This window comes from Hylaeus anthracinus, unplaced genomic scaffold (genome assembly GCF_026225885.1).
Source record: "Hylaeus anthracinus isolate JK02 unplaced genomic scaffold, UHH_iyHylAnth1.0_haploid 12001, whole genome shotgun sequence".
In the NCBI taxonomy this organism is placed as follows: domain Eukaryota; kingdom Metazoa; phylum Arthropoda; class Insecta; order Hymenoptera; family Colletidae; genus Hylaeus; species Hylaeus anthracinus.
This window is the reverse complement of record NW_026534348.1, coordinates 7639890-7662042: the sequence shown is the minus strand read 5'-3', so window position 1 is coordinate 7662042 and position 22153 is coordinate 7639890. Positions and strand designations below refer to the sequence as shown.

Genomic DNA, 22153 nt, shown 5'->3' with positions numbered 1-22153 from the left:
ATTGGATTAATGTGATTGGTGAAGGCTGCGTACATTCTGTATTGGACTTACCCGTTCTATAATTTATTTTTATTATACTTTATTTCCATGGAATTTCCGTTTCTGTTGCGGGCAACGTATCTCCGTGCAAGGACCGTCCTAGGCTTCTCGCGTGTTCGAGTCGAACGAATTTCGTCTGTCTCGTTATTTATTGTGGAATCGAACGGAAGAAGGGAACGTTGCCCGCAGTCGGAACGTTATCACGCTTTTTATCAGTGTCAGTACACACACTCGTTTCCCAGTCTCGAGATCCAGGTCCTTAGCAGCGACTAATAAAACGCATCTGTTTTTTTAATTAAGTCGAACATTGTAACAGATTAGAGAGTTTATTAAGAATGAAGAACAACGAAAGAGCGACGATCCCCCACGTATATATCACTTAATGTAAAACTGTAATATTTCCATATATTTCTATGGCGTAACCTTCTTGATGCTTGACAACAACGCTATCCTCGCCTTCTTCTTTCGTCAACTTCCGGTTGCCAATGAACGAATACGGTGCGGTGACGGGTGCAGCCTGCCCGCGCAATAGTCATGGCGTAGCTCATAAAAGAAGTCTGCCACAGTCTATAGCTCCGATACCTGATCTGAGAAGCAACCTCTCCGTATCCGCGCCAGGCTTCACAGGTACCCACACGTTACCAAACAACCAAATCATGAAACTAGGTGGTCTTCTCTTGTGAAACGCGTGAATTTCGCAGATTGACATGTCGTTTAAAAAAAACCAAAGAAAAAGTATTCAGGTCTTCCGAGGGATCCAGAAACCTCTCAAGTTTGTTGTTTCTAGATGTCTTTTTTTCTCTTTTTTTTTTGTTTCTTTTCGTTTCTTCTCGTTTCACATTCCTTTCCTTTTATTTTCTTTTTTTTTCTTCTTTTTTCTTAGATTACTGCATTTTGAATGCGACGCATTTTTACTTTCCTTTGTTCAACTTCACTAAGATGGCACCGCGTATACGTGGGATATTCTTCTTCAGTTTTACGTTTCAACAAAGATTCTGTTGATAACGCGATGTCACGTTAGCGGATTACGAAGTTTTATGTCGGAGCAAACGTTTGTTAACGCGATGCTCCCTGTTTGAAGCGATGATATTGTTTATGTAGTACCGCCGAATGGTATCAGTTATTCATAAAAGCTTTGAAAGTGTTTCGATATCGAAGCGTAATCAAATTTTAATCGCGTTCAATGATCCAGTACTTTAGCGCATTAGGAAGTGTAGCAGTTGATGAATGGTATCAAGGACTTTGTATTATTTGAAAGTAAATTAGATATTCTGAGTTTGCATTTAAATGAATTCATACTTAAACTTACCATCCGTAGACTTTGAGAGTTATGTTTAAAATTAAGTTTCGTACATGTATATCCAGTACTATTAATTTTTTTATTAATAACTGATTTCATAATGGTTTTGACAGTGGCAAAGTGTGCTCGATTATTGTTTTAATCTTCTTGAACAAATTCGTCGCATAATTACGAGGCATCTTTTGCGTCTACAAAAAAATGTTTTAGACGAAAGTTAGACTATCCTTCGGTGTGATTTCCCTTAAAAAAAAATCTGTGTAATCCTGTAAATTACGAACACTGAAGAATATCTAATCAATCGTTTGGGTGAAACAAGTTTTTTGCGAACGCAAGGGTAAATCTTCAAATTTCATCGTGACATTTAGATGGAACACTGTCAATAATTTCGTTCACCAAATTAATTGTTATCGTTATTCACATGTATTTGCAAACACGTTTTAAATAGGATATTAAACTGAACAAGTTGAAAAAAAAAAAAAGAAAACGTTTCAACGCAGGAACAACGAAGCGAATCACCGCAAAAGATACTTGTTCTTTCGATAAAACATGCGTTCTGCATTTAAAACGTGGCCCGATGTTTAGATTAACTGTGCAACAAAACGCAGACGTATAAGTAGGCGCACTGCTTCTTACTAACGATATTATTTGCGTAATACTGAACACCATCACACATATAGCGGCCTTCCAAGTTGGACTGCATGCAAACCTCCACATTTTTGGGATACACTTTACTTTTTGGCCGTTTGGTTGCTGCTTGCATTGACGTTGATTTTTGGCTCGTTTCTGTTTTGCATGTTGTCTATTGTCTTGTATCATTCAGTGATGCAGGGTGAAGTCTGGACGATTCATTAATATATCCACTCCATATTGAGTTAGTATACTTGTTTTGCAGCGTACATTGTCTACGTTATTGCGTGTTTCGTGTTTTGTGACTCTTCAGCGATCCTTTATCCTTTTCTTTTTTTTCTTTCCATTTTCGATGGGTTACCGATTTATGAGACATCACCATGACGGTTAGAGACGCTAGACACTAGTTTGTAGCAGTAATTAACATTTACCCCCAACAGACGGGTGTGTATTTTACGGGTGTACGATAACACGAGCTTCTATTTTCTCATAAATTTCTGTCCAGAAGTTTGCGTGTATCGAAGTTTCTATGGCTCGGTGACGAATGATAGTCGTACATTTTTCATCGGAAAGTATCTTTTAAAATTTACATGTTTCCGTGCCAGTCGTAGAAATTTCGCATGCAAGTTTCGTTCAGCGCGTATCGCGCTATGTAAATATATTCCTCACCGACTATAAAGTCCTTCCGAGTCTCCATTCTCTCACATACAAATGATGATTGATTTAGATATTGGTACTAGTTTTTCTAGATGCATACATAAACAATCGATTCAGCATCGAATTATTTTCTAGTTGCGAAAGCGTCGTCATCCCCCTCTGTGAAGAAGTCGCAGTCGTTGCAACAAACTGCCGAGAATTATTCGCACGATGACAGGTACGTTTTAACAAACAGTTATTTATGATTTTCAATTACTTTGAATAGAATGTACGTTCAAGTTAAAAAGTGAGAATCAGATTAAAAATGTAGAGCTAACGAAGAAATTATTTTCTCTGCTTATAAAGTATTTTTTTAAATACAATAGTCAGAAAATAAATACTAATTTTGAAAAAAAAAAAACCAACAATATGGCACTTAACGAATTCGAGTACTAAACGATTTCTGCAATTCTTTTTCAATTCCATCCCATTGATGTTTGCTGCTTTCCTAACTTTTTCTCCGTTTACAGACGAGCTGGGAGCGAAGAAAGTTTTGTAGTCCATCGTGGCAAAGGCATTCCTACGTTGAGCTCTGTAGCAGACGAGAAATCGCTAGCTAGAGCAGATGCCGCTGGTCGGCCGAGCAACTGGGAAGACCAGAGGAGAAGTTCTTACGCTGGTCGTCGATCTCGACGTAACAGTGTTTCGGACGACTCTCAGTTGACGATTGAAAACTTTGGCGGGTCTCAGGTGAGCAGCGTGCAAACTGTTTGCATAGCCAACTTAATCGTAAAACGGTCGACTGAGATAGGAAACTTTTTGTGCAGGATAATTTACACAACTTCGGTAGAAATCCGGACAAGGAAGTTGGAGCTCATATAGGCAAACGAAGTACGACCGAGCCTACGTTGCCTGCGAGATCTAGCGTTCAGGATGTGTACGGTAGTGGCGTGCAACACATACTCGCGGACAACGGTTATGGAAATGACGAGCCCCCAAGATTGAGAAGGCAAGCTTCGAATTCTAGCTTGGACAACGTCGCGCTCAAGCAAATTTTACATTCCAGTGAAAACGATAATTCGGAAGGGGACAACACGTCCAAATTAGCAAGCTTCGCGAACTTGAACAGGCAAAGCTCGGAAAAGAGTAGCATTAACCTGAACTATACCGAGTCCGAGGATATTACTACGAAATCGAACCTTTCGAACAAGAAACACGGTCAAACCAATGGCAATGGAAACGGGGAAAAGAAAACTACGTTCGCTACCTTACCTAATACGACGACATGGCAGCAGCAAAGTAACCAGCAATCCCAGCAAGCGGAACAACATTCTGCTGGTACGTATGTCTTATTTAAGGAAGCGTGCTGTTTATGGCGACGCTCTGAAACTGATGAGCCGAATGAAATTCATGCGAGCAGATGAAAACGGTGGTAACACGATTATGGCCTCACAACTGAATAATATTAGATTGAAGCTGGAAGAGAAACGTCGTCACATAGAAAATGAGAAGAGGAGAATGGAGGTTGTTATGTCGAAACAGCGCCAGAAAGTGGGGAAAGCTGCATTCTTGCAAGCTGTTACAAAGGTAAAACGAGTAATTCCCTTAAAACTCGCATTTCCCATTTCGAACCTCATAAGCGTCTTTCAGCCAGATCATTTCCATGGCCATTTTAATGATTTGTTTCCTTTGTTGAAGAGGATTACATTTGATAAAATTGAAATTTTCTTTTTTTATATGAAGGCAAGGAAAGACGATACAATCTATTAGATTTCATAAAATGAAACAGAACATTGAATACAGCCATGAGATACTTGAAATTTAGCCACGGGTGTTTAGTATAGAGCAATGCATAATTATAACGTGTGTCGGACACCAAGCAGTTTCTTTTTCTTCTGCAATACAATTTGTTAAAATTTTCAAGCAACTCAATATTTATTCCACGTTTGCGTTTATGCTTCGTTTAATTTCGTATCTGGCTGTTTTACTACATTTCATTATTTTCAAGTAGTGTGCAAGTGAGCTTAGAATAATAATTTTTTATTTCAGGTAAAAACGCAGCATATTTTTTCAATATTTATTCATTTCTGTAACATCTACTTCTATATATCATTAGTTTTATCAAGTAATGAATTTGTGTGTAGTTGCAAATGCGACATAATGTCGATGCCTATCATGGTTAACGCAGATAATTTTTATTGCCAGCAATATTATTGAAATACGTCTTTCTTTCTCGCCTTTCAGCTGTACTTAATGGTAAGTGCATGCTGACATGATAACATTATGTTACCAAAGAATTACAAAATTTATATGTAGGCAGTACGATTTGTATAATAAAATAGGCTATTAACTTCTTGAATGCCATTCTCTTTTTTCTGCTTTACATATTTTCACATAGAAATTCTCTACGTGAATACGTGTCTGAATGTACATAGGTTAAAGAAAAAACAATGTAATTAATCTGGTGACGGTATGCATGTTTGACATTACTTATTGGCAACTTTTCAGGGGAGAAATTACATTCAAATTTACTTATCAAGTGCTAATTAGAAGAAAATACACACTCTTAAACTTACAATTAGCTAAAACCATAACAGGTATACCTGGTAGTCAGATCGTTATTCGCACAAAAGAACCTAGAATATAACAAATAAATGTACTGTAGTCCCCGTTTGGGAAACTTTCAAATTGTTAAATGGAGGTTATGCTCTCTTTCACTCTAGTCAAAATTATTATGCACTAATGAGATCTCTTTCACATGTTGAGAAAGCAACATTGGTGCAATAGTGAATACAAGCCATTGGCAATGAAGTATTTGCAAGTTGAATTGGCTTTGGCATTTAGCGCTTGAATGTAACGTATAACTTGGCTGTGGAGACACTCCGACCATGGTGTGGTGGTTGGTGACATATTGGACTCGGCATATGCGGACTCCAAAGTACTTAACAAGGCACGGTGCTTGGGCTGGTTGCAGGGTAAGGTTAAATCTCCCTCTTCATCAACGTCTGGGGGGGACAGTCCGGCCGAAATCGGTCCCCCCACTCCTGTAACCTCCGGATCTTCGGGGGAGACCCCGTCAAGTGTTTCCGAGACGACCCCCGTACCCCAACAACCCTTTCAAGAAAAACCACAGAGACCCTTCTCGCTCAAGGTACGATATCATTCAATAGCGTTCCTGTAGATGAACATTTTGAGAAAAACTTGCCGATTCGCTGATTTGTCTAGCGATTTACATACATGCTTTTAATATGGCTTCCAGACATTTACTTTTGTTTGTACCTTTGCTGTTTATAGCGTAAACGAATACAGTGAAAGGTTTTCAATACTTTCTTTTAATTATTAGTATACGAGATATTTCAAAAGCAATGATAATACGCTGTAATACGCTGCAAGTAAGATAGAAGATGTGCTTTACATAAGTTTTTATTAGTGGACAATCATAATTCAGTTTCTAACAACGAATGATTATTTCGCTTGTTGTCGCTTACATTTAGCCATAGAGGAAAACGAAACAGTCCCAATGCATTCTGTGGTCTTTGAGTAACTTCTACTCTCATTACGATGAAGTTTGTAAAAATGTCGTCCTCGGAATGCATGGTACAGTACTAAACACTCCCTGGACAGAAATAAAAATGTGTTTTAAATTTTGTTCACTATTATCTGTTTATGGTGATGGTATTTTTCTCTTGTATTCTAAATATGCTCTAGCACAAAACATTAACAACAAAACAACTCTTATATTGGCATTTGTGTCTATGTACTATATGAATGAATACTTTGCAATGGATTGACTTGTTATATGTATATTTCTACCTCAGTAGTTCATTGTAGCGATTGATCTGTGGTGATTGTACTTTTACCTGTTATTTCATTTAAAATCATGCAGAAAGGCAATCTTAATATCTACAATTTTTCTTATCCAATTTTGAAATTTATAAATAATGTTGATTACACAAATTTATAAATACAAGACTTATAGATTCTTTGTAAATTTTAGGTCACTATGTCATCAAGCATAGGGGAGCTTAAAATCAGATAATTATCTATGATACTATTCTATTATTTCTCACACATTAAACTTGTTCCTTTATCGACATGTAATTGTATATCTACAGGTAAATAATACATTTTCAGTACATATATTTGCAGACATATTCATAAAGAATATAACAATATTGTATGTGAGAAATTTTACGTGCTCATATAATATATGTATTTACGGGCATGGTGTCATTTATACTAAATTATTAATAGATGTAGTGAACGAGATACACAACGTATAATTAAAATTGCCTGTAGATGTACATCATATCAATAATATCAATGAAAATTCTGTGTTCAATTTTGTAAATAATTTGTCATACTTGTATTGATGACTATAGGAAATTAGTGAGGATGTTCGGGACGTTGAACATAAATGGTTGGAGCACGATGGTAATGCACCATTTATTGAAACAAGACGTACCCCAGACATTGAAAATATGGATCTTGACCAATATCATCAGTCTATATCACAGTGAGCATTTACTTTTGCCTCGCGAAACAGTTGTATAAACGTTTAGCTTCTTGGGTTCCTTTGAACAGACATTCATAACATCCTTTTACAGGATGAATAGCAGTCTTAGTGAAATACAAGCTGATATACAACGCTTAGCAAATCAGCAAAATCAGATACAGCAGCAACATTTAATGACCCACCACCAACAACAAATGCAGCATCAATTGCAACAGTTACAGAGTCTTAGTCAGCAACATATGCAAGTGCGTACATTCTTTTTTAGTCATATTATAATTTATATTTATTTTATTACTTTGTAATTTTTACTTTTTTTTTTACATTATTTAGAGTTATGGAATAACACCCATAAATCCGATAACCCCAAAACTACAAGATTCTCAACAATCACAGTTTTATTTACACGATCAACCACAGTTACAAAGACGAATGTGGGGTCAACCACCTTCTACGCAAAGCTTAGCAAATGAAATGGCCGCAGTGGGTTATCAACAACAAGTAGATTCGCGATATAATTCTCCACCATCAGGTATGCATCTGTCATACATTCTTTTAAATTAAAATTGAATACATAATTTAATTAATTTTAATTATAATTAAATAAAATTTGGTAAATATTCTACGTTTTAGAAAATATATTTGTCAACATAAATGTTCATTCTTCTTAACACATCCGAATTGCATAATTTGTAGTTTATCATCAAGATATGCGCTTATTTCAAGACACACGGAATTGGGGAACACATCCACCTCAACAAAAAGGATTTGTTTTACATGATACTTCTCAAGAACCAAGGTACCTCAATGGTGGAGATCATAGTCTTTGTAATAATCAAATGAGTCATCCTGGGTCTACATATCCAACATCTTCATCTATCTTTAATCAAACACCACCGTCTTCTGCTAGTCCACAACATCGTAATGCGGTGAGTACCATACTTTCGTTAATCACTTTATATTATAGTCGTTAACATTAATTTAATAAGTAAATGCTAAATATTTGATATTGGTAGAAGTAATGTGATAATAAAATTAGGTATCGCGCGTTTGACATTTTTTGATAAATCTTTTTGAATGTTTAAATAGTAATTTGTCAAAGTTTTGTTTAATTAGTATATTAGAAATATTGTTGAAAAATATAAATGAGAACAAACAATTTGTGGAAGAAATATAAATAAGAATAGACATATCATTCTTTTACTAAATACAATTGGCAACAAATTCACGTTTGTACTTTAAGATTGCATGTTATGTAGTTTTTTGGTCACATGGGCACTAAATAAATTACTTCATGCATATAAGTAAGCAGCAGTCATGGAACCAGTTAGTGATGTAATGCACATTTATAGATACTCTTGACACTCAGTATGGCAGTCATTGTTCGTATTGGAGCTTCAACGTTTAAACGTTTATACCCGTCGTGATACTACTTGCTATTTTTTAAGACATATTCGACAATATTAACAATATGCACTTATTTTATTCAGCTACTACCACTAATTCATATGATTACTCTTATGAGGTTCGTTTGTTGTGTATAATTTACCAATGTGTGTGTTTTACAAATAGTGTTTATTGTATGATACTACTTCTTCAAAATAGAATTTATTATTATTAATTAAAAAATATTTGTTACTTTTTTCATATAACAGAAGAGACAATATTAATATATCGGGTTATTGTATTGTTGTTTTCATTGGATGTTGAAATGTTGATATAGGTTCATCGAATAAGTCAGTTAATGAGTGAAAGCCCCGAACCAAAAAGGCCGACAGTACATCACATACCAATTAAATGCGACAGTCCTACCGAAAAGAGACAAGTTACTGCGTTACATACTCCTGTTCCAGCTCCACCCGTCGACGATATGAAACCTCAAAATATATCATTTATTGGTAAATACATTTTTTCTTACACAGTTAACAATGGTATTTATATTATTTATGTATGCCATTGTCTTTGTGTTATTGTTTCCTCACTCGTCCTTACGATTTAAAGGAAACGATGATGAACTTTCGCAAGGTATAAGAGGTTTACACATCACGTCTGGTAACCGTACATATAGAATTCCATCGCCAACTAGACCTTCAATATCACGTAATTCATTTCAACCTCATCCATCGTTAAGAGAAGCCACACCATCTCCATCAGGTACTCCAGAGGTTACACCTCTCGATCCAACGGATGCTGGTGAAAAAGGGTTCTACATTTGTTTCGATAACGACGCGCCGAAGAAACCAAAACCGACTCTCAGAGTAAAGAGAACATCTCCTAAGAAGGTAAATATAAATTGGAAAATCCCAAGTAAAGGTTATGTAGTAAGTGTCAATACAGTAGAACGTACATTATTTTTAAAATCTTAAAATTGATCTGATTATTACAGTTAAATTGATCATGATTTTTCTTAGGAAAGAACAGCATCGTCGTATATTGACAACGAAGATTTTACGGTACGTTCTGAGTCTCCTTCTGCTATTTCTGATAGACAGAAGCTCCTAGAAATTCGACGAGATTCAGATCGAGAAAAGCAACGTCAACTAGATGAAAGGGAATTTCAACGACAAGAAATTAGAGATAGAGAGTTACAAAGAGAAGAAGAAAGAGAAAAGCAAAGAGAACGACGTGACACCAGCGCAGAAAGTCGCCAATCTGGAATTGGATTAATAATTGGAAATCAACTTGCAAATCCTGATCCAGTAAGTTTAGGCTCTAAACAGCATGGGAAGGTCTTTTTATTACGTACATTTACTTCATTTTTGTAGAATTCATTGGACGAAATGGAGCGGAAGAAAGAACGTATAATGCTTCAATCGTTACAAAGAAGACAGCAGCAAGAAGAAATGAAAGAGAGAAAAGAGGCAGAAGCACAAGCGCGTAGGGAACAAGAGAAATTAAAAGCAGAGGAAAGAGCTCGTAAAAAAGAAGAAGAAAGACAACGAAGAGCATCTATTTTAGAACAACATAAAGTAAAGAAGGCGATAGAGGAAGCAGAGAGAGAAGTGGGTGTTGTGTCTGAGTTATCAATAATATTTACTTTAATGAAATGAACTGTCACATATCGTTACTGTATTTAGGGCAAGGTTATCGATAAAGAACTTCTGAATGCAATAAAACCAACAAAACTGCGCAATAAGACTGCAACAACCCGACCACGACCCAAGACAATTCATGTGGATGCTGGGGCGGAATTGGATTCTGGGGCTCTGACGCCTAGTCGTGGAAAAAAGGGTTCTTCTTCTAATTTAAGTACAGGTATGATGATGGATGTGACATGGTTTAGTAGTGTAATAATGATCGTCGCAATGATCAATGTTTCTTGGAGACTAATCGTGAAAAAGTTATAGAAAATTGCATAAAATTCGCACAACTTATTCGTGTTAAAACAGTCACTATTACGTTCATACGTGACATACAGCGTTCCACTACGCCATAAACGGTTCTCCAAGACAACAAGCACCACTGCTACTGTAACAAGTGTACTCCTTTGTTATAATATTCTAATAGTGTCAGTTTCTCAATGTTGTATTGTAATTGCATACATATTTTTGCATGGCAAAGTTCGAGTCAGAAAAGTTTTATTTTCTTTTTAGTAATGCCGTTTCTTTCATACTGATCTTTTGTTGTAATTGTTTCTTTTTTTCTTTAATGAAATCTCACCCAATCACAATTCACAAGCTCCAATTTTTCTCACCTATGCTAGTTTATGCCTTCAGCTGTTTAAAACGAAGACATTAACAAGCCACAGCTGATTTTGATATATTCCTAGATCTATTTGAATAAACTAGAATAGCGAAGAAAGTTTGAGCTCATTGTTTTGCACTAACACACTTACTGTAGCGTCGCTGACCTCCCCGACGATGAGGCGAGACTACTACCGAGGCTCGCAGGACAGTCTTACTGCTGCCCATTTTGATGACCGACGATCCGGCCCTCTTTATCGGGGCGGCAGTCTCAGGGGTATGCACAACACACATTCTCTGACTCGCATTTGTATCTGGAACATCACACATATACATCTATACGTGTGTATATACAGAGTGGATCGCCTAAGGAACTTGAATTATTTCTGTTGCTTTTGATGATACGAGAAAATGTCTAAGACCACCTTCTACTTTAGAATGCTTTAGAATACTTTAAAATAAAAAAGACGTTTTTTTTATCAATTTTAACTTTTAGTTTTCATTACTTAAATGATATTCACAACAATTTTTTTTTATGTACATAAAGAAAAAAATAAAGTCAATGCTATCCCGGAATTCATGCTATCTCGGAAAATAAGATTTCTTCATTGAATTTGTCTTCATTAAATGAGGTACTATTTCCTTAAGTATTTTCTCACAGTAATAAAAGCAACAAAGATATTTTAGGTGACAGTCTTAGACAATTCACCCTGCATATGTAAATTAGCTTCTGCATAATAAGTATGCATACGAAATGTTGAACGAGTTATAAAAATATGTTCCTTAATTATTTTTCTATGGTTATTAATATGCTAATTGAAATTTTTTGCTTATACTTGTTGCTTAATATGTGAACGATAAAGTTTAAAACGACATTCACGAATTGATTTGCTATAACGTATTGTCTTAACTTTATTGAAGAAAGTGCAATATACCATGTCAAGTATGTTACTGTGCAATCCAGATTGGAAAATATTCGATGACATACAAATTGAATTATTCATTTTTAACGTAGTAATAATTTTATATAGCACTTTTCCCTTCGTATAATTCTGCATGTTTGAATTTATTTTTAATATCTGTCATTTAGTGTAATGTCGTAGTATAACATGTCTTAAAGATAATATCTAGTATCATCCTGGAGAGAAACTAACTGATTGTAATAGAGGTACCCTATTTTAGTATCTTCCGTAGATTCGCCCGACGATGGTAGAGGATCCTCGCCTTGTCGAAGCATGAATCAACTTGGTCGACGTGGTTCCTACAAGACATCTAGAGGTGGGTTGATCATTATTCACAAAAAGAATGCCATATCATCTTCCTTAAACGTTTGGCTTGATGAAAGTAGACTCGTTGCAGGATGTATCACTGGTATGGGCAGCTACGTATGAACTTTACGATATTGAATATTTCATTAGCGTTTGATTATTCTCCAAATACCCAAAGTAAGGTTACTTGAGGGTATTACTTTATTTTTAAGTAGCGCCTTATAGTAGATATCTTTCAGTTGGAACGCAACATTTTTCTGCACCAACCTGCACCGGCTACCTTGAGTTTTTGATGTTCCTAGCGGACATGGCTCGTAGTTAGACTCTGCCCCTGATGCAATGACGTACGATTGAAGCATCCCCTACTATTAATCTTTGATCGTACATAGCGTTTGGAATGTAACAAGGTAAACATTGCATTATTGCAGATGTGCAGGAGCCTCAGCAACAGGTTAGAGGCAGGCCTAAATACCCGAGTTACCAAAACTTTAAGGGGAGAAAGTCTAATTCCTTGATGAATTTGTGTGGTAAGAAGCACCAGTGACTTGGAATACGTTTATCCCCCTTCTGTCGTGCAACAATATTACGTGTCCTGTACACCGTTCCAATTTTTTGTAGGCTATAGCATACACGTAGTCGCATGGTGGCAGATTGGAGCACAGGTGGCAGTGATATATATAATATATATACACGCATACACAAACAGCACATTATTTATATATTTTCGAAATTCTGTCTACCACATTTATACTGTATATATGCTTAGATAATTAATTACATTATTAATTTTTCTTACTCTATTATGTTTCTTTTACCAATGTTGTAATGTACACCTAGATTATCTTGAATTGTTCCTGTAAGAGCAGATGGAATTTCGATCATCATTTACAGGATAACTCATTCGCTGCAGTAGATACAATTAAGTTGACGCTTGTTGGGCTTATTGTTGCACAGCACTGGTTCTGGGTACCGATATATTCAGTGTTTTCAGATTATTGTTGGTGGTTCCAGTTTCCATTTAATAACCTTTCACTCTGACTCACATTTAGGTCCTGTATCATATGGTTATCCTATCATTTACGTTAATATGTATTTGTTCTGTCATTCCTCTCTGTTTTTATTTCCAGGTGTAATCATAAAAGTAACACAGCAAAATCATCCTAACAATAAACGTATCATATTTTTTGATACAATTTCAAAATCCTATTTCATTATTGCATGTACTATTACATTTAACGCATTGTATGATTGTTAGATGAATTTGCTGTGCTTTATTTGCCTGTCTAAAGGTGCGTTGATATTGACAATTAACGAATGATGGCAAACAAATGACTCCTTTGAATCGTGTGAAATATTATGATTAGTGTTTAGCAATCTACATTCGTTGCTAAAATTCAAAGAATTAAATAATGTATCTGCACTCCTGTCAATTAAGAAAAGAGTTCATAAAAAGTAGAAAGTAACGTTTTAATGATAAGATAACATTTTTACATTTTTAACTTTTATAATAAAAATTAATTTATTACAAGGTCATAACAAATATAAGAAAATGTAATGTTATTCATGAAAACGAATAAATTTGTTTGAAATATTATTTTAAATACATAATATTTCATGGTTAATTTATTTCTTAAATATAATTATATTTTTTTTTTTCCTGAAATAACTTTAAAAATACACATATATTGTAGCATGTAATATTAGAGGCAACATATGTATTTTCGTTATTTACAATATTCCTGCAATATTGCAGCAATATTCAGGGAAGATTGAAGAAATATCCTTCTAGTATCGAGGTCGGAAAATGAGATATCTCTGAGATAATTTAATTATAATTTTGGTACAATGTACAATTCATTTGCTTGTGCGAAACCAATCATCGTTGCCGTCATTCGATATATTCGCGCAACCCACCTTCAGGTCTCAAAATTATCACTAGCAGTCGTATGTTTTGTTAAAAGTGAATTTATCCATTGTTCTTGGTCGCGTGTTACTAAATTTTAGAAAAATAGAACCAGTTAAAAATTGTTAAACTTCGTTACGGAAATTCCTGATAAATAGATTCCTTAGATCATTTTAGAATCACAAGAAACTTCCTCTGTTTTATAATACGATAGATATAACAGATAGAATGAGAAAATCTTGGTTCTTATGTTTTGTACGACACTTTCTATAAATATTTTGAAATGATGGTTTATGCATTGGACGCAAGCTATGAAGATGGATATTCTTGAAGGTCTTTCGTAAGTTTAACAAGTGACTAATATCTCTCGGTCTTATCAGGAACTAACCGTTAGTAATTAATAAGTTACTCTTAATTCGGATTCCTCTTGCTTGGATGGGTAAACGTTAGAAGATTGACCACTGAAAGTCGTACTGTCCATAATCGTTATTGGACACGTATGTTCGAACTCTTTTCCTATTTCTATCTTCATATACTGAGCTTGCGTTCGCAGGTTCGAGTAGTGATCAAGACGGTATGATGTGTCGATACACAGATACGGACAGCGGTCTGGGCAGAGCAACACCACCAAGGAGAGCACCAAGTCCGGGAATGGGTAGCATGAGGCATTTACCTTCTCCATCAGGCCCTGGCTCTTTACCTCCTGGTTTAATGACGAAAAGAAGAGTGTTCGATGATGGTAGCAGCGACATCAGTAGCACACCCAGTTCAATGATGGACTATAACGGTAAGTAAATTTAACTTCCAATAATAAACACAGAATATATCACTATGTCATGAATATCAGCTCTTAATGTTTTATACTCTATTAATTAAAACATCAAATGTATATCTTCTGTCAACAGGTCCAAGATTGTATAAACAGCCTACGACTAAGTCAAATCGTGGTATTATGTTAAATGCTGTAGAATATTGTGTATTTCCTGGTACAGTAAACAGAGAAGCAAAAAGAAGAGTTTTGGATGAAATTGCAAGATCGGAAAGCAAGCACTTTCTTATTTTATTTCGAGACGCTGGTTGCCAATTCCGGGCTCTCTACTCATACTGCCCTGACAGAGAAGAAGTATCGAAATTATATGGCACTGGACCGAAACAAGTCAACGATAAAATGTTCGACAAATTTTTCAAGTAAGTTTATTATTCTTTTTTCTGAACATATCTTCGGGGTTTTAAAGTGATAAAAAATGTTGCTTCTTTTGAGCGTAAAATAATGGTTATTAAGTATTCATTATAAAGAAGAGATTTTAGATTGTTCTATTGAGTAGAATAAAAAAAAAAGTAAAGAGGCTTTTAATTCTTTTAAATAAAATTATTAATTAATCACGTTACCCATAAAATGTTGGAACCTTTGTTCTTTGACACCTTGGAGTAATAATTATAAATTCGTAATTTTAAATTCGTGCTATTAAGTCTAATAATTTTTCTCTCTCAAATGTTTTCAACATGACATGTTTATTTCTTCCCAGATACAATTCGGGAGGAAAATGCTTTTCACAAGTTCATACGAAGCATCTGACTGTAACCATAGATGCCTTTACAATACATAATAGTCTTTGGCAAGGAAAAAAAGTGAATTTGCCGAACAAGAAAGACATGCCTCTCGTCATATAGTTTTACACAAGTGTCACACTTAACATTATGCTACTATGCCCTCTGTTGTTCATAGTTACTATTTTAATACAGGCCCATATTAAATTAATGCAAACGTTGCGTTCTTAGTCAATTTTATAAGGACAAATGATTGATGCTGACTCGGAGATGTGAGCAATCTCGTCGAACGTTTGTATGATTGCGCACTATTATCGAACGGAGTATTGTTACCATACGTTTCCTTTTAATTTTTGTTTTATTTTTGTCTTTTTCCCCTTTTAAGTTAACGTTAGCATCAATCACTGTGTCGTAAGATTACCAATATCTACCATAGGAATGGTTTGTTGTCAGTATCTAATATCTTTGCGGACTAACTTTCGACGTGTAACCGCCTTGTAATCATGTAAGCTACTGTGTTGTAAATGAAAGATGTGACTGATATAAAGGTATTATATTTCTTATATTCTTTTTTTTGCTAAAAGAGGCAGGACTTTCATGAATGTCACGTAACGAATTTCGTCTTTACATTGCATAAAGTAATTCGCACACGTTTCGTCGTTGCGTGTAAATTAAAAATCTCGTAATTATTATTACAGTAGTACCATTGTCTTTTACTGATTGATCGCTAAACGTTAATGGAGGATCATTAATTTGAACGTGTTTCTGATAGAGCCAACAATGATTCGAATGTTCAACGTGATTTTTGTATGTATTTAAAATTAATTTTGATAAAACAGTAAACAAATAAAATGCTTGCCGTGTGTTAAATTTTTACCTGTAGTACAGTAAGAAGATCTACATTTTTTATTAAACGATTTAAAGCTCAAAATTGTTTCATCCAAATTCTTTCAATCGTTGTTTCGTCGTAAATTCTGCTGTGTGTCTCATTGTCACTATTGAAGGCTAATTAATGATTCCTCGTTACACAGAATTTGTAACTGTTGACAGTTGCAACTACATAGAGAGGGTGCAAGTAAACTATAAGTAGAAACACTAGGGATTGGTGGAACGCAGTGAAAGATAGAAAAATGTCATAACAAACATATGTTGAGTAGTTTATATTTGGCAAGTAAGGTTGAATTTATAATATTATGTTAATGATAGTAAATTTATCAAGTTTACAATTAATCGATCCGTTGAACTTTCGAAGTTAAGGGACTTACACAAAATTGAAGTATACGAAACAAAGCTCAACTCACTTTCTCTCAGTAGTTCTAATAGAAGTATTAAGAAGAATTGTTAACTTCCAAACCAACAGTTGAGGAGTATGAATACAAATCAACATTATTAGAGGTATTTGGTTAAATATCTCTGAAATTGTTAATTTTTAGTCATATGTTTTTTAAACAGTTTTATATCTTCAATGAATTCTAACAATCCCTAACATTTTTTCCTGTAGTTTACTTTCATCTCGCGTAGTGTAATTCGTTCGTTGAAAAGTATAAGTACCAGCTCACGAACAAAAGTGGATATGTATATAAATAAGTTGATTTTGATTAGTGAAAGAGAATACCAAATCAGCCTTAAGATCAATCTGAATGTAATTGATGTTATGCGAGGATGTTTCTTTCTTTACTGTGTACGTACGTGATAATTTATAATATGCTGCGTTGATTTGAATTTTTGAAGCGAGTTCTGTAAAGTGTGCATTGGTATAAGATAGATTCACAAGGATTTGAAAAGAAAGAATTGGACTGTACCAAACAGTACCAAAATTAAAGGTGTTCTCTGAGGAAAAGTAATTGGTCTTGGTAACTGGTGAGAATTGTTGAAGAGTGCGAAAACGGATACGAACTGGTGAGATTTTCGATCGAATTGTTCTACTTCCTGCGCGCATTACATACTTATTTTTTATGACGTACGAGACCGTTTGAAATCTTGTATCGTTTTTGTATGTTGTAAGAGGGAAGCAGATAATGACTTGATAAATAAGTATTAAAGACAACAAAATTTCTTTTATACATAGTTTTCCGATTGAATGTTTATTTGAATTTTCTAGGCCTACTATGATTTTAATTCAACATATCTGCGTTCCTCTCGATTCAGAAGACTGGAGGTGTATTAGCAATTTATTTATGAACGTTTTAATGTATTGAAAATTTTAACGAAGTGAACTAAAGTTTAACCAGTTTAATAAGTTGGTTAGTCCCCTTTGAGAGTTTTGTCAGTAGCATACATGGATTTCTTTTCAGGTCTAAATTGCTCCTTTTAACATGGTTCTCATCTCCTAATGGAACGTGTCAGTCCAATTTCAAGCGAATGTAATATGCGGTCCGTACTGTACATGATAAATAATTAGCATAATAATGTAATGGAAGAACTATTTATTGTGCCATAAATTTTAATGTCCGCCTTTCGTGTGGGACTGGCACTGACCTTCCATCTTGACGATTCGATCTTTTTAACGTATATGCAATTCGTTTGTCGTAATATGCTAATAGAACGAATGGATAGAAATAGATAGAGATAAATACATTTTTGTACAGAAATATGGAGGGTCTATTCCACTATATCATTTTTCGGTTTTGTTCGTTTGTCGCTTAAGTTATATTAGCATATTGTAAGATTAATTCATTTTCTAATCGTTTCATTTTTGTATATCTATTTTAACTTGGCGGGCATGTGCATGGAATTTCGAACGATGATGTTGAAAGTGAAAAAAAAAATAGAAGTAAAGAAACGGAGATTGGTTCACTTTAACAGTAGACCCCCTATATTCTGCAATGGCGTAACACAACCGTATTGATTATTATTAAGTAATTACGTAACATATCGAATTTCATGTTCTTCATGATTAATCGCGGAAAATATATTTTTAATTCGCAACGATAAACTTGGTTCAATCGTCCCAATGATTTTAAGAATCTCCAGTACGAGGCGAACTCATGTACGTGGGGCTTAAAAAAAAAACAAGAAGAAATTTAAAAAATCCGTCGTTTATAGTATCCAAAGAAATTCATTATTCTATTCTCGTCTATTGTAAATCTACTGCGTATCGTCGTAAATGTGGTGAATAGAGAAATTTTTGCGAGCTTCAAATCCTGAAATAGTCCGACTTGACAATATTGAACGTGAAGTAAACGCCATAAGATGAATTGTAAGACGTGGACGCGAGTCGCGGTAAGTCTATAATAACGACGTAAACGAAATACAGTGAATGAAAATTATGATAACGATGTAGTCACTAATCTTAAGAAGTCAACAAGAATATCGGCTCGTGTATACGGGATTGAACAAAAAGCTACAAAAAAGTTAAGAAAATGTTTAAGAAAAGGATGTAAAAGTGTAGCTGGAAAGAAAGATTGCTTGTGCTTGATATTTATATTTTTCAAAGCAGAGAATATTATTAGTGAGCTGGCACCGGCGGGATAAATAATGAAACGAAAACAGAGATACGAATGGGATATAAATAATCGCGCTTACTAATAATAAACTATTACCTTTTATGTAACAATCCTTCATTTTTATTGTCACGAGGAAAAAAAAAGGAAAGTGAAACTTTGTCAAATCATACATGTTCGATTTATCCATGTCTGTAAATATTATGTTTTTATATACGCATAAATGAAACTACCACTCGATGATATATATTTATTGAGTACGTCAAGTAAATTTGGGTCGTATTTTACTGTTAGCATCTTGCAGCGAATGTCATCAATAAAATTTAATAACCCACTTTGCAATAGACTTTTATTCTTCTGCGAATGATAATATATATATGATATAATATATGGAACTAAGTATGTCTTCTTCGTATTAATGGGCTGTAATGTTAATGTATATAACTTTTGGAGTACAGAAGAGGTTAAAATTAGATGACCATACTTTCTCATTGTTATATATTTTATACACAATAGCGAAGGCGTCATTGTTAATTTTTTCTGCGTATGTATAATATATTACAATTCAACGAATAAGAAAAATACTAGACATAAATATTAAAATATTCTTGTGAAGAACATTTCTTCCCTACACGTACGACTTAATTCGTTAAGGACACTTTACAGGGCGCTAGGTATGACTTTCTCGCGTGTTCGCTTTCAATCGTCTTAAATATTATAACTCGATACCTTACTACCGCTACAAAAGTACAAAATAATTTCATTTCGTTTGTCCTTTTTCTTTTTATTACGCGGTTCTGATCGAGCGCATTTAATGCACTTTGCACGCTCTCGATCGAAATCGCTGTTACACTTACATTAACGATAATAAATAGTTTTAAATACTGATGTACAATGTTTTGTGACTTACAAGTGAGTTACAATTAAATTATATGGCAGTGATCTTACTACTTACATGTATGTCGTAATATTTGTTTTATACTTAGTTTACGATACAATTCGACGCGAATTTGTGCCATAATTTGTTAACGATTTTAAAGTCGTTTCTCAAACTATGTTTTGCAAATTTACTGGGTGATATACGCCGTAGAAATTATTTCTGATGACGAATAAATATTCATTTTTACTATCTATTACGCTTCACTTGTTGATATTATAGATATGTGTCGAATAATTTCATTAACTTTGTTCACATTTTCTTCGTAAGTTATACGTTAACTTCTTACAATCCTTTATTTCAAGTTTGTACTAGGTCGTACGTCGTAAGATTTATTATGACGCAGAGATATATGTAGAATACAAGATCTTCAAAATATTTTTATAAATATTATTATTATTATTATTATTATTATTATTATTATTAAAATATCTATTGGAATGGCAATATGAAGAGCAATGAATTATTTCTATTTTAAATTATTATTCCATTCATATTACATAATTGTAATATTTTTCAAATTTTGTATAAATTAAATTGCTGTGTTGTCTAAAAAATGTAACTGGTGGTACATCAAGTCAATGTCACTTAATTTAGAATCATAAAAGATTAGATAAAATTGTTTTCAAAATAAGTTTTTAAATTATTGTTATTTTTCTAGTATACTACACTTTCCCAAACTTTATTAAATCTTTTGTCCGTTTGTTACAAAATTTTCAATTACTTTACATAATAGCGTACTTTATGACGTTTTTACTCAAATTAATGAAGAGCACAGAATTTATGCAGTTAAAATAAAATGCATAAAAGTTTTAATTGAAAGCCTTTGTCGTATGTACAAGTTATTCGCAACTATTAATTCATCTTTTTACATTGCATTCATAGCATTTCTTTTTTACAAAAATGTGATTTTCAATGATAATATAAATAGTAGCGTCAAATATTTCGAGACCTCGAATAACATTTCAGCAAACTGCTTACACAAGTTTTGCAAGAATCTGTTGCTACAAAAGAACGATCTTGCACCGTGAAAAGAAAAACAAGTTTGAGAAACACAGAGATGTAGATTTTATATGTTCGTATGTTAGCATCTTTTGGCTTGGTTTAGTCTTACGTCTTAACAATTACAGATTTCCCATCACGATATGGCACTTGATCCCAGTGTGCAATTGCATTAAAAACAGTTCACAGAAACATTTCAAGCATTGTGTGTCCTTTGAACAGTCTTTGGAACTAAATTGAACGACTCGGAGGAGTTCACGTATTGTACTGATTATCATTGTACTGGGCAGGAGCTCAAGTGAATATTATGCAACTCGTCCATGTCTGTCCAATCGCGTCTCTCTCCTCCTATCATTACGTTTCTTATACATCCGTTGAAGTGATCCCTCGTTATTAACGTTCCTTTGGGAGCAGAGGCTGCAATATGATTATTAATTTTGTGTTTATAAGGATGGAGGTAAACTCGTATTTTGTTGGACAGCTTACATATAAGTTAATCAATTCAATGGAAATACAGATTAATGAACTGACAAATTTTTAATACATATATTAACTTAAATTGTTAAGGTAAAATCATAGATTGCTTTGTAGTTTTCTCAAATAATATAGTCTATAAAAGTAATATACGTTACAAAATATTTTACGGGACATTTTGTTTTAGAACATTATAAACATCATGATTTAAAATTGTTATTAAACCATTAGAACAATTATTAGTGATAAATAATTAAATATTCTTTTACCTGGCAAGCCACCAATGTACAGAGGTCCAAAGGCTGTAGAACCCATTATATGATAATTGACACTGATTGGAAGACCATATTTTTGATCTAACTCGTCAACTTTTAGTGCCAATTGTTCATCGTTATAGACCGCTTGTATTCTGTGCCACCGATTGTCACAAATCGTGTATGGACTAGTAAAACGTTGTTCTACATACAACGGATTGTTGTATCCCAAATCGCCTGACATAATTATTTTACCATTGTTCAGTTCCAACGATAACGAAGGCGAATTACCTGGTGCCGTTATAGAAAGTAATACTCCTGATAATTCTGATGTTCTAAATTCTAACTGAAGTTCCAACACTGCACCTAATTCGAAATTTCTTTCTGAAAAAGGAAGCGTTTTTATGTTATAGATTAAAGTTACTTATAATTTTTAGCATGCTAAAGAGGACTGCCACTACAGTTGAAAATGTTCTAAACTGCTGGGCAAAATTAGCCGAGTTACATGGTACAATGAGGGTAATAT

General features: G+C 34.2%; 2 protein-coding genes across 21 annotated transcripts in view; one reads left to right on the top strand and one right to left on the bottom strand.

Annotated features, from left to right (window-relative positions):
* LOC128891166 (patronin) overlaps positions 1-19200 on the top strand; it is a 28243-nt gene extending 9043 nt beyond the window's left edge. The window contains exons 5-25 of one of the 20 annotated variants that reach the window (XM_054150423.1): positions 556-666; positions 2759-2840; positions 3133-3352; positions 3430-3940; positions 4023-4189; positions 5577-5753; positions 6985-7118; positions 7210-7363; positions 7449-7647; positions 7842-8044; positions 8839-9013; positions 9117-9397; positions 9527-9814; positions 9881-10117; positions 10193-10370; positions 10956-11075; positions 11981-12076; positions 12495-12593; positions 14523-14756; positions 14875-15157; positions 15496-19200. In XM_054150423.1, coding sequence (XP_054006398.1) covers positions 556-666; positions 2759-2840; positions 3133-3352; positions 3430-3940; positions 4023-4189; positions 5577-5753; positions 6985-7118; positions 7210-7363; positions 7449-7647; positions 7842-8044; positions 8839-9013; positions 9117-9397; positions 9527-9814; positions 9881-10117; positions 10193-10370; positions 10956-11075; positions 11981-12076; positions 12495-12593; positions 14523-14756; positions 14875-15157; positions 15496-15640 — 4094 coding nt within the window. In that variant the 3' untranslated portion in view covers positions 15641-19200. Of the gene's footprint in view, positions 1-555; positions 667-2758; positions 2841-3132; positions 3353-3429; positions 3941-4022; positions 4190-5576; positions 5754-6984; positions 7119-7209; positions 7364-7448; positions 7648-7811; positions 8045-8838; positions 9014-9116; positions 9398-9526; positions 9815-9880; positions 10118-10192; positions 10371-10955; positions 11076-11980; positions 12077-12494; positions 12594-14522; positions 14757-14874; positions 15158-15495 lie in introns of all 20 variants that reach the window. The other 19 variants (XM_054150421.1, XM_054150420.1, XM_054150424.1 and 16 more) reach the window with 19 other exon arrangements.
* Positions 19201-19507: 307 nt separating this feature from the next.
* LOC128891188 (laminin subunit alpha-1) overlaps positions 19508-22153 on the bottom strand; it is a 66563-nt gene continuing 63917 nt past the window's right edge. Inside the window, exons 30-31 of the mRNA XM_054150490.1 lie at positions 21643-22011; positions 19508-21316 (exon numbers count right to left, since the gene is read on the bottom strand). Coding sequence (XP_054006465.1) covers positions 21174-21316; positions 21643-22011 — 512 coding nt within the window. The 3' untranslated portion in view covers positions 19508-21173. The remainder of the gene's footprint in view (positions 21317-21642; positions 22012-22153) is intronic.